At 36.5% G+C, this 13,433-nt stretch overlaps 1 protein-coding gene across 8 annotated transcripts in view; it reads right to left on the bottom strand.

Moving 5' to 3' along the window:
- The window catches only part of slc27a6 (solute carrier family 27 member 6), a 56,666-nt gene that overhangs the window by 27,345 nt on the left and 15,888 nt on the right, over nucleotides 1–13,433 (bottom strand). For all 8 annotated transcript variants that reach the window (XR_005706944.1, XR_005706943.1, XR_005706945.1 and 5 more), the window contains exons 4-5: nucleotides 5,178–5,302; nucleotides 77–271 (exon numbers count right to left, since the gene is read on the bottom strand). Coding sequence is in view for 4 of the 8 variants with exons in the window: in XM_040123216.1 (XP_039979150.1) it covers nucleotides 77–271; nucleotides 5,178–5,302 (320 nt within the window). In the remaining 4 variants the exon portion in view is untranslated. The remainder of the gene's footprint in view (nucleotides 1–76; nucleotides 272–5,177; nucleotides 5,303–13,433) is intronic.

The following is a 13,433-nucleotide window of genomic DNA, read 5'->3' as shown; positions in this document are numbered from 1 at the left end:
TAGAAGTATTGTGTGTGACAAGGGACTTGTTTTCAATTTGATATTACATAGAGGGGCAAAGTTACTAAGCACTCACCCTGTAGAAGAAGTTGGACCGGCCCACAGTTCCAATCTTGCCGATGTGATTCATGAAACACAGGTTTCCCTCAGTGGAGCCGTACACCTCGCACATTTTAATGTTTCCAAAGCGACTCTGGAACTCCCGCCAGACATCCTGCCGCAATCCGTTCCCGACTCCCATCCACACCTTGTGACCTTTATCTACCTCTGTCTGATGGAGGCAAAAGGATGTAATGCCATCAGCAAAACAGATCTGACAAATGACAATTTCTCAATAATGTGTAAATTCTTGCAATTCCAGAATGTGTTTATTCGTGTTCATTAAGCTGAAACAGTGGAATATACAAGAAAAAGGAAGTTATGTAATGAGCTTCCAAACTAACTCTCAAGAAGTAGAAAAAAAAGTTGTGTTTTGTATGTGTGTGTATGTCTGTGTTTATGTGTGTTTTTTTTTTTTTTTTAAGTATAGATACCAGGATTGTAGGGTTGTTTCTATTAGTTGCAAACAAAATGAAACAAACCATGGAAATAATGCAAACAATCTCAAAGCCCCACGCAACAACATTTCAACATAGCTGAAGTTACTATGGCAAGATGTGGACCGCATGGTATACAGTGGTGATGATACCATGGGAATCCCTTATTACAGCCAAACTGTACATGTCTGTATGTATGTTAATGCAATCTCAACTGAAAATATAAGTGTTGTAAGAACACCCCTCATTTTCATCACAAGCACTACTAAGAGACAAACGGTAGATTTTGCTTAAGGTTTTGTAGACTTTCTGACCTTATCACCTTTTTATAATAAACTCTTCAGATATGCTCAGGACTTTCCAGATGAACTTCTCACCCTATAATAAAGATGTCAAAAGTAACATATGCCAGACCTTGCGCTACCATCTTCAACCTGGAGAAACTGACATTTTTATCTGACAATACAATTAACAACAGGACATGAACTTTCATTTACACCCTTGTGTTCACCCAGCTGTGGAACTCTAAAAAGGGACAAGACAAAATACAAATGTCCTTAAACCAGAAGAAAAAAAAAAGACTGCATTCTATATTCAAAATTATGTTTCACAAAGAAAATAATCAATCAAATACATAATTGATCAGCAGTCTTTTCCTCTCCCTCTCTCTTTTTCTTTCTCTCTTTCTGTCTCTGCACTACACACATACACACAAATATAACACCCAGAGCCTCTTTGGTGAGACCCTTAACGGACTATTGTCTATTTTAAGAAACATTCCAGGATGACACCGTACTGACTTTCACTTTGTCTGAAATCAATATGTATCTCTTTTTTCAACTATTCAGAAATCCAATTAATATTACTCCAAAAATGTTTTTATGAAAATTGGTTCAACAACCATAAGATGTAAAATGACTGAATTATGAAATTCAGAATTTAATGCAATGTTCACTGTGTACCTTTTAATGAATAGCAGACTTCTTTGATTTTAGTGTTTTTGAATATATATAGTTATTTCTCTAGACTGTAAGACTATTATATTGTTAATCAAATTTGAAGTTGTTAATCTATTAATATTATTAAAGATCATTTTGATAGTTAACCTGTCTTATACCAGTCTGAATAATCTTCTCACTGCACTGTGATTATTACTGTATGCTTTTCCTCATATTTTATGTAATATGCTCTCATATACCATTTATGTTTATCGTTATTGATTGACCATAGTGAAAAGCTGAAGAGTGTGATCTCTGCTATAAAATTTCAATTTAATTAATCTCCCTATAATAAATAAATGCAAAATCAGCTCCTCCTTCCCCTGTCTTTTCAACGAAGAAGCAGACGCTCATTGGAGGAAAGTCACAACTCGGCGCGACTATCCACTTATTAAACAAACCACACCCTACACTTGGGTGATATCTCTTGGCACATTTTGCACTTTGACATGTTTGGTACCTGAGCTCTTTTGCAGTTCTGTTTGTTTGACTTTACTTTTGGCTTGTCTATGGTTTTTCCCTTTCGATTTTTGTCCTTAAAGATTTTCTTGTAGCCGTTCACCAAGCCTCATCTCCAGTCACTTTACCTTGTATAGGCTGTCATTACCGCAACATGTTTTTAATTCTTTATTAAGCTGTGTGCATTTTTTTATCTGAAACCAACCTCAGGTTTACTTAGTTAAATATTTAGTTGCAGACTAAGTTTTAGAGCCTACTTTGTACTTTTGTACTTTAGTAAGTCTCAGTTGATAGTATTTTGAAAGTTTTGTCTTCCGACCAGTGAAAGTACTTTCAAGACTATTTAACAACTCTAGTTAAGGGAAAGTGAAATTATCAGAATTTTACCGACACCAACCTCAATGGACAAAGGAACCACCAGACAGACTGCATCTTCCAGAACCTCAGCCTGCTTGCAAGCCGCCTTCTGATCATAAAAAGCTGTTCAATCAGCTGGAACAAGTTGTCAGCTGAGCAGCCCTGCTTCCAGAAACTTGCTGCTTGACAACTGCTTATACACATCACGGGGAAGCTGCGAATGGAGTACCAAACTGCTTCCGATCCAAATGAAAGTGGCCACCTCCGACTCGACACCACAGATTAAGCTAAACTTTACTTCTGCTGCCTATGATAAGAGTTGATAAGTGCTCTGAAATATAATTTTTTATGCCCTAGAGAAATGATTAATTCCCCTAGTGTTATCTCTGATAATCCTAAATCACACCCTTTATTTCACTATTGCCAAACTAAAGTGATCCATTTCATTCGATCATTTAAAGATTAATTTTGTTCATCCATTTGATTCTGACCTCATTACTCAATGTTGATCATTAATTCTGCATTTATTCATTTGCTTATAGACATTTAATGACAATAAATCTCCTCATTTATCGTTAAGTGGCTGTGTGTTCTTTTAAGGCAGAAAAAAGAGATCCTGATTACTGTCCTGGAAAAAGGATCTTTTATAGGAGGATACTGGTTCAATTAACAATTTCATGTCATCATTTAATACTAGTCATGGATGACTAGTGGACTAGTCATCCAATTAGTATCATCAGTCGTGTGCTGTACAGTACTGAAAGTACGACAGCTTTGATGTTGTTGGAGTTCTATTTTTTAAAGCTAGAAGTTCACCCCTGCTTCAAGTTGCTGTACTAGTCTAAAATAAACACATCCCAGAGCTATCTCTGTACTGGACACACAAAGATGATGATGATGTCGATCCTCCTAGCTGACTCTGCGTAACACAGTGTATTTCGTTACTGCCCTTACTACAGTAAGTGATTACCCTTCTACAGTACTGAGCTCATGGAAATACTCGCTCAAATAAGTTATTACTTATTATTCCATGTGTCGTATTGCTAAGGTGTTGCATATCAATACATTTACTTAATAAGTACAGTTTTTTTTTAGAACACAGGATTTTAATTAATACTGCCTCAGATTTTAGTTGAATTGGCAACACTCATAGTTGCTGGTGGTCATGGAGAGTGTGTTTTCATATCACTGGTTCCAGAATTCTGATAGAAATTACATGTGTATCCATCACAGGATAAACTAGAGGATCCTCAAGCAAAAATTTACCTGTGGGCCCTGTAAGGATCACTGTGCGTGGTAATTTGGTTGGGGGGGCTTATGTGGAAAATTGTGCATATTACAGAACAAATTTGCTATTAAATGACCACAAAACAACTGACATACAGTACAATCAGCATGGGGCCTTTGGAGCTCCTTGGGGTCTTAGGAGCCTCAGTTGCTAATCTAGCCCTGCATGTACAGAAACACAACAGAAGAAGAACTGGTATATCTGTTCATAGCACAGCCAGAGAAACTGTAGGCTGAAAGGATTCATCACTTCCTTTAAGAAGAAGGCAATGGACAATGTTGTCTGGCACAGACACAGTGAACTCATCATTAAATGTTGACAATTATGTGAAATGCACACATGCAACAGCTTTTGTTATCCATATGATGTGCAGTATGTTTCTTGTGAATCGCTTGTGTGTACGTGCAAAATTTGCATCCTATGGGGGAAAAGGCGGACTCCACCAGTAACAATGACAACTACTATGCAGAGTTTAATTCTATAGTTAAAAAATGTAAATACATTGAATGGCTGTTGCAGAAAAAAGTAATAAATACTATCAGACGTCCGGTTGGATTTCATTAAGTTTTAAGAACTATATTGACATATGAAGTCCAAAAAAATAACTATCAACAGTTAGTTCTTGGTCACTGATCAAGTAAAAACCACCTTTTGACAAACCTTCAGAAAATATGTACTTGCATGCTGGTAAGTTGTGTTTCTGTCCTCAGTGATGAGTTCTATGGTATCTGCCATGTTTATTGATCACTATGCATAATGACAGCATACAAGCATTAATTAGTACTCATGCTTGTGTGCACACATTGACCTTGTGAAAGGATGCGTATGTGCTGTACGTGTCCACATCTTTAATTTTGCAAATCAGTGGTGATGACAGTCATAGCCAGCCTTTCACCCACACAGCCAAATAACAGAGGGAGAGTGGACAAAGAGGACTTTGAGTCCAGCCTGAAGAAGGGACAAGCTCTGCTCTCATACTTTGTGTGTGCATGTCTATTTGTCAAAAATAGAAGGACGCAAACACTAAAACAAAGACCCTGCTTATCTTTCTGCCACAGTTGTGCACAATGTAACTTGAATGATTCACAAGTAGCAGTGACTGCTACTCCTTACAAAGGAAAAAATTCTGCCTACTGGAAAGGGCACTGATGCTTTTTCCTTTACTCTAACTCGCTTGCTCTGTCATTCATTACGTGGCAACATAAGCTTATCATCTGGACCTGCTTTGTAACTTGATGTGTAGATAACAAGTTAAATATGAATAACAATAATGTCAAGACATGTTGATATCCATCAATTGCCCATCTGATGGAACAGATACACTTACATTTTATTACATATATGAATCCACAAAGACTCTAGGACACGCATGTGAGACGCATATCACCCTAGACCCCTACGTTTTTTTAAGCTCCAAGTTTTGTTTTTTTCTCTGGTGCGCTTAGTAAAGTGAATTCTTTAGTAGCATTTACGCACCTCTCAATTTACTGTTTTAATGTGGATTCCCGGCTAAGAGGGCAATACAAAACAGAAAATTACCTTAGGCTGGTTGCAGAGGTATCTGCAGAGTTCACCAATATACTGGAAAATAGTCACATCATGTTTTGTACAGTCAATCCAGAACTGGGAAGCTGAGAACTTCTTTTTCAAGACACAGGATGCACCTGTAATACAACACACAACAATTTCATTGAAATTACTATTTAAGGATTAAATTCTCATATTCTCTATTTCCAATACTAGGTATATCAATTCCATACGTCTATTTACATGAACCTTAATATATAGACAGATTGGAAATTCATTTCCATTCACAATGTTATGTATATTTTAAATATTTTAATGACAAAGGTATCCAATTTACCTTAACAGGTGGTGCTGTAGAGCATTGTGTTACTATGCAGGTCGATGTACTGCCTAAATCTCTTGATCTTTTGAGAAGATGGCCATAGTCACAACAAATGTTAAGGTTTGAGAGGGCCAAATATATCAAGGCATGCTTAATGTCTCAGTATGTTTCAAATGAGCTCCTTCATATGAAATGTTTTCTGAAATGTCCAAAGGCAAAAGTGTTTATACTTGTTACCAATGGCCACACACACAGCAGGCCTTCAAATAGTGCCTTAACATGTACTTAATTAACCAGGTTACTCAGAGAAACCAAGATACTTGGGTAATTGGAGAATGCATTTACATGCACATATAACCTGGTTACTATAAACCCGCATATACATGCAGCAGGTCAGCATCCAGATTTCTACCCTAACTAACTTTTCATGGTGTACTTTTAACTATTTTGATTGAAGACACAGCTTCCTGATTTTTTTGGTGTGTGTGTGTATATGTCTGTGTGTCTTTGTTGAGGCAGACTGACAGGCAAACAGAGCAGAGCTTTACCTCGCAGTGCAAAAGTGTGTGAATAAGTCAAATGTTCAGGTGTGTAGACCAACACATTTAGACTTCTGGAAGCTACTTTGTGTTAGCTTAAATTGTAGCCATACTTTTGATTGAATTAATAATAATAATAATAATAAATATGAGGACACCTAGTTCTGTGTAATGATCTCTCTTGTCATGCACATGCATACTTGTAAAAATCAGATTAGAAACACAGCTACCCATACATTGTAAAGTATACTTGGGAAAATTAGGTTTCCGTAATCTCCTACCCCGATTACAGAAACCAGGTTTCTCATTTACAGGACAGTTAAGAAATAAGCTTACTGGAGAAAGTGGATTGTAAGCTAGTTAGCAGTGTTAGGTAGTAACTAGTTTCATTTACTCGTTTACATGTACCTAAATAACTTTTTGGAGTAAATTGTACTTGTTAGAGTAGTTTTAATGCATCACACTTTTTACCCTTACTTGAGCAGATTTTTAGAGAAAAAATATTACTTTCACTCTTCTACATTTAGAAAAGGATAGAATAATCACTCTACTTTTGTTTATTTTTTTATTATTTCAAGTATTCGTGCCCGTTCTGTTAACAGGCTGGTGATCTGCTGATCCCAGATCTGCTGGCAAACTGTTATCCTAGAGCAGACACAACTTTTGTCATGACTCTTCACAGCAGAATAACAAATTACAACATGAGCATATTAACATACAGTGCAGTAAATATTATAAATTATATCTACATTATATATCTATATATATATATATATATATATATATATATATATATATATATATATATATATATATATATATATATATATATATATATATATATATATATATATATATATATATATATATATATATATATATATATATATATATATAAAATAAAATATTATAAATAATGTAAATATTCAAGCTAACAGACTTTATATCTAGATTAACCATTTAACTAATTATGGCTATTCATGTAGCCTCATGAAGAGACCGAAAAGTGAAGAGAAAATTACGTGCACAAAAAAAAAAAAATAGAAAAAAAAAATTTGAGACTGATTTGACCAATTCTCTAATCTTATTTTCCTAATTTGACCTGGAGGTGGTGGGCTCACAACTGAATTGTGTGTGTCTGTGGTGGGAACTGGGACACGAGTGAACCAATTAATTTTTTGTTGATCAGCTAATCAATTAATCAAGTAAGCATTGCAGCTTTAGAATTATCCTAGTTTAAGGATTGAAAAACCCTTTATATTTACTTTTTGACATAACTAACATAAATGGTAAATGGTAAATGGTTTGCACTTATATAGGCTTTTCTAGTCTTATTGACCACTCAAAGCGCTAAGCGCTTTACACTAATGCAACATTCACCCATTCACACAAACATTCATACAGCGCTCTTTTCTATACATGCTGCGCTTCACACACACACACCGATGATACATCAGGGGCTTTTTGGGTTTCAGTATTTTGCCAAGGACACTTCAACATGTCGACTGGAGGAGCAGGGGATCGAACCGAGGCCCTTCCGGTTATTGGTAGACCCACCCAACCTCCTGAGCCACAGCCGCCCGGTGGTGCATGGTCCATGAATATTTGATATGCTGATTTACTCATTTGCTAAATCATAATATGATATAGGGGACAAAAAGCAAAGAAAGTAATTTTTTAAAAATTTATTAAATTGTTGCTGTACTCTGTATAATATGAATGTAATATTCACATTGGAATTTTGTGATCACAGTTGAGAGATGGGGACTGGAAATATTAGTCTGGTGTAATGCAGTAGATTATATATATATTATATAAATCTATTTCATCACAAATTGACCATCCTCCCCTGAGGAAGACCATCTGTGGTTGTAATGATGTCAGTCATATCAACATTAAACAAAGAACATGAGAAAAAGACTGTAGTTATCCTGGGATTTTTTCTTTTACTTATTGTATTGAGGTACTCACTATTCAAGTTTTTATTTTTCAGTAGATACTTTTTTACTCTAATTCAAGCAGTTATTTTGATGACTACTTTTACTTCTTGAGTAATTAGTTTTGGCTACTCAACCCAACTCTGCCGGTTACTTAAGTGGATATAAACACACTGATAGAGAGGGAAGAATTGTATCAATGGGGATAACAATTAACACTTAACGATAACAATTAATCAGATCCTAACAGACGAGCGCGAGGTCGGGCTTTCCCTCTGCAGACACACCTCTCTGTGTCTCATTCAATTGACCGCATGGCAGCTGATGTCTTTCAAAAACTGAGGCACAAAGTATCAAGTGTGGCATTGTTTTTGACCTACTTAACTAATCATTGCAAATAACAGGGACACAATGTCTGCCAATGTTATCTTGTGGTAAAGGTTCAAAGACAGATATTATTTTGTTCACTTTCAGTTCTACAAGCTCATCTCAGTCCTATGAGAGCATTTTACATCTCCACATAAAAAAATAACACTTTTGACTGACCTGACTGTAACCGTTGTTCTATCAAGAAAGTTATAATGTATGCTAGCCAGCTACAGTTTTTTAATGGACATAATGTACCAACTGTACCTGTTGAAAAGAAAACAAGAGTCTTGCATTTAGAGGCTGAAAATTGCTGGCTAGTTTGTTAGCTAGCCTGGCAATCAACATACATTTTGAAATCTACAGTACATATACCTTTAGAATCTATGCCACCTCTTGAAAGGATAGGCTGGGGTTGTTCCAAGCCATAAGTATGCTGAAAGAGTGATTGGTCACGGTAATAATTCCTACTCTCCATACTGGTCTCAGACAGATGCCTTTGTAGAGTAACAACACTGTAAAAGATGTGTGACAAAATCCCCAGTCCTTGTTTGTTACAAAAATGCAGTTAGGCCAATGATAATATGAGGTTATGGCAAACATCTTGTCCCAATGGAAGATCTTTGGAAGATATTCTTTTGATTTTGCTACCTCAGAATGCTGCTATGTCATATTAGACTCTGCTTAAGTTTAAAATGCATTTTTAGATGGAACTGGGACTGTGGACCTTTCTCCCATTCCACAGTCCTCCTTACAGAGGAGTTGCTCTATGAAGATATCACTTCACAATAGGTATGGAGAGGAGGAATATTTACAGAGACCATTAACTGTTCAAACATACATGGCATGTGTGAGTATAATGATATACAAACAATCTCCAGCATATCTCAGCCATTTTCAGAACCACAGATCTTGCAGTGTCAGACCTGCAGTTCTAGATCTTTAATTTTCAGTTCAGTCTGTCCCATTTTTTGTGTGTCAAATCTAGGGCAGCTATCACTCTCCTTGCCTCTAGGTGGTAACATGTCCATATGTCTAAATTTCTGCTGCCCTTTTCCCTTCCTACAAGTGGTGAAGGTTGGCAAGTGTAGACCTGGTCTGACAATGACAGAACAGCTGGACCCTTGTGGACAGTCTAAAGGCTAAATCTGACAAATGTGTACAGTGTTTATTACATTTCAAAATCTAAAACCATCAGGTCACTGGCCTCACCAAGGTTTGTTAGCACAGGATGTTGGTCTCTGCCAGTGAAGGACGATGAACTTCCAACTTTGGTAGCAGTTGGAACAAATCCAGAAACCAAGGATTTATCAACAGGATAGTTGATTAATATTCTCCATAATGGACTCCACTGTCCACTTCCTTCTTTAAAGCCTCTAATTAAGCTGCTAGTTGAAGTGAAACAACGGGTCCTCAAAGGGGTCACATAGTTAATCAATTATACTGTGGACAGTGGATGCTGTCTGCAGTCCCAAATACCAGTTTGCCAAGAGAACTGCTTCTCTGTATCTAACATGGAGCTGATGATGGGTAAAAGCATGTGGCTGGGCAACATTCATGTAGTGAGGACATCATAGTTGTCATCAAAAACAGCCCATCAATGTCCATTCTGTGTAAAAGTTTAAAATAGATCCTTTGAAGTAAAAAGACAATGATCTGTTCGGACAGTTGATAATATTCTATGATCCTGACCACCATCTGTGAAAACTTTGTTAGATAACTCAATGTTTAATTTGACATTTTCCTGTGAGCAAAGGATGGAAAGAACTTTCTTGCTCTAGAACATTTCTGTAGCCAATATACAGTTGCAATCAGAAATATTCAACCCCCTCACCTCAAAAGACATTATAGTGATGTGGATGAAAGATAATGATAATAAATGACAAAAAACCCCATTAACCAACAAAAAATATTTATTGATACATATTTGAGTTATTTTGACAACAGAAGTTGACTTAACTTAGAAGTTCAAAAGAAAAATGTAACTCTTCTAACACGTGTAGTATTATTCAATCCCCAGCTTCAGTACTTTGTGGCGAATCCTTTAGCTTTTATTACTTCTAACAAACATTTTTGGTAAGTGCTGACAAGCTTCTTACACCTCTCGATCGGAATCTTTGCCCATTCTTCACGTGCAAAAGCCTCTAGCTCAGTGATGTTTGATGGCTTCCGTGCTGTAACTGCCTTCTTTAAATCCCACCAAAGATTTTCAATCGGATTTAAATCTGGTGACTGAGAAGGCCACTCCAGGACGTTCCAGGATCTTTTTCTCAACTAAGCTTTGGTTGACTTGGAGGTGTGCTTGGGATAATTTTCTTGCTGGAAAGTCCAATGATCACCAAGGTTTAATTTGTCAACAGAAGGCATCACGTTCCTCTTTAAAGTTGATCTGGTATTTCTGGGAATCCATGATGCCAGGTACACGATCAAGATGGCCATTTCCTGCCACAGAAAAACAGCCCCACATCATCGATTACCCACCTCCATGCTTGACGGTGGGGATGGTTTTCTTCTGGTCATAAGCCTTGCCTTTCGCACGTCAGACATACCGCTGGTCCATATGTCCAAACAGGTCCAGCTTGGTTTCATCAGTCCGTAGAACTGTCTCCCAAAACTCTGTAGTCTTATCTAAATTCCTCTTGGCATATTCTAGTCGACTTTTGATGTTTCTTGTGGTCACTGAAACACTTGTGTCAGCCTTCATCAGGTCATCCTGTAGGTGTCTTGCAATCACATGGGGGGTTTCTCTTAGTTGTTCTGACTAAGTTTTCTAAGGGCCCTTGATGAAATGTTCGGCTTTCTTCCACGGCCAAGCAGGTTTGCAGCTCTTCTATAAGTTTTAAACTTTTTTATAATGCTCCCAATGGTGTCTCTTGGAATATTACATTTTTTGGAAGTCTTCTTATACCCAAGACCCTTCAGGTGAAATAATCTCCTCTCTCAGCTTTTGTGGAAGCTCCTTTGTCTTTCCCATGATTGCAACTCACATTGAATACCTTCAAGAGTGGGGTTTATATATGCATCACAACTGAAGCAAATGAAGGATGATTATAGAGTTCCCAAAGGCTTAATTATGTTTGAACTCCACTTTAGGCCATAAAAACTGTCAGACAACTTTGATATTATTAATATTATATAGGGGTTGAATAATTGTGGCATGACTATCTTAACAAAATATAATGTTACACACAAATACTACATCATGCATTTTCTGTGTTGATTGTATGTATCACTCAACTCATAAAGAAGTCATCTGAAGCAGAATCTTCCTCTTTGAGAAAACTTTAATTGATAAATCCTTAAAATCTTTGGGGGTTGAATATTTCTGATTGCAACTGTATGTTTGACTCAATTACAATTACATGAAACCTACATTAGTTAATTTCTGGCAGGTTTTTATGGCATGATATTGGATTTCAACCAACATTTGAGGATTTCTACAAAAATGGCACAGCTTCATGGAAAGCAGACACTGCCAGTGCAGTTGCATTTCCCTAAACCACCCCAACCTTTTCACATTGAGTAATTTTAGGAATGAACAATAATTTACTACAATAATAAAACACCTCAAATATGTTGTCAGTGGCAGACAATCAGCTATTTTTATTAGTTGAATTGATTGTCCTTTCTGTCCAATTAGGCAACTGCTTAGAGTAACTAAATAAAATGTATTTTTACTATCTGTTGTGATATTCTGTTGTTTATTTTAACCTAAGAAATGTTGCGTTTAGTATATGGAAATGCATCCAAAATAATACCACCAATACAAATATTATGAAACATTAAATTTATGCAGCAAATTTAAACTCTGTAATAAGTTTTGAAACTCATCCTGAGGTCATCTGCTTTATTCTAATTTGACTGTTCTCTACACAGCCTTAATGATCTGTAAAGAACATAATTACCGTTAGATCCTGGGAATTGCTGCCGCCACATCATAATGAGTTTAAGGAATTAATGAAGTTACTGCTGCTTTGCCTCATGCTTAAAACTGCTCTCAGCACCTCTCTCAATTTAGAGACGCACATATCATTTCTGCTACTGTGTGATGGCTACAAATACTTAATAAACTGAAAAGGAAAGAATCCTACATACAGCAATTGTTGGCATCACATAGAACATCAGCAGGTCTATTGACTTGTCAGCAATTGTGTGAGCATTATTGGTAAAACTAATTAATCTAATCCCTATCAGACTATTCCTTCATCACATCGAGTTAAAAGTTTTATTTTTATGGGCATCTCAATGTGTAATATATTTTAAAAAGAAACTGTAGAACAGTGAAAAATCAAGAACTCAGCAAACTTAAAAGATATGTGATTTTGGAGAGATCTTTGTGTGTGCACCTCTACCAACCTAAGCCATGCAAACTGTGCCTTTTAAACTCTCTTTAGTATATATGGGCCAATTTCATTGCTAAAATGTGGTGAAAAGGCTGGTGTTTTGTGTGCTGTGTGTGGAGAAAGCCGATAACTGTCATAGCTATATTTTTCATCAAGGAGCGGCTTTGTAGCTTTGTGGGTATCTGTTGTACCTAGACTAGGTTCTCTCATAAGAGAACCTCTCTGTGTATGTGTGAGTGCCAATACAGAGTAGTAGGCTTTTTAGGTTTTTTAGAGTCAAAATTAATGTTCAACAGCTCTAAATGTCTGGAGAAGCTCAGGGCTGCGGCAGATTTTGAGGTGAAAACTTCCACCAGGACATCATGTTCTCAACTGCGAACTAAATAACCAGTATTTTGTCTTTCCACAAGTAACAATTAATAAATAGAACTTTACTACTCAGAAAAACATATTTTTTAGGTGTAGTTACTGTTTAAGTGGTTAAAGTAGTCCATACATAATAATGTAAACTCAAAATTAATGTGGAAATAATGATAAATCTAGATCAGGGGTTTTCAAAGTGTGATATGTGCCTTGCCCAGACGGGCACAGGAGAGATGAAGGAGAGGGAGAGAATTAAAGCAAAGATACTGCGTGAGGTGAATTGAAGTCAAAAATCATGCTCCCTCTCAGAGTCATAACTGAACACTCATATTTTTAGATTCAGTTTGACTTAATCTCCATTGCAACAAAACATCTATAAACCAGCTTAAAATCATGCT

Source organism: Xiphias gladius, unplaced genomic scaffold, assembly GCF_016859285.1.
Source record: "Xiphias gladius isolate SHS-SW01 ecotype Sanya breed wild unplaced genomic scaffold, ASM1685928v1 HiC_scaffold_1481, whole genome shotgun sequence".
In the NCBI taxonomy this organism is placed as follows: domain Eukaryota; kingdom Metazoa; phylum Chordata; class Actinopteri; order Istiophoriformes; family Xiphiidae; genus Xiphias; species Xiphias gladius.
Note: the sequence above shows the minus strand (reverse complement) of the source record. Positions and strands in the feature narration are given on the sequence as shown.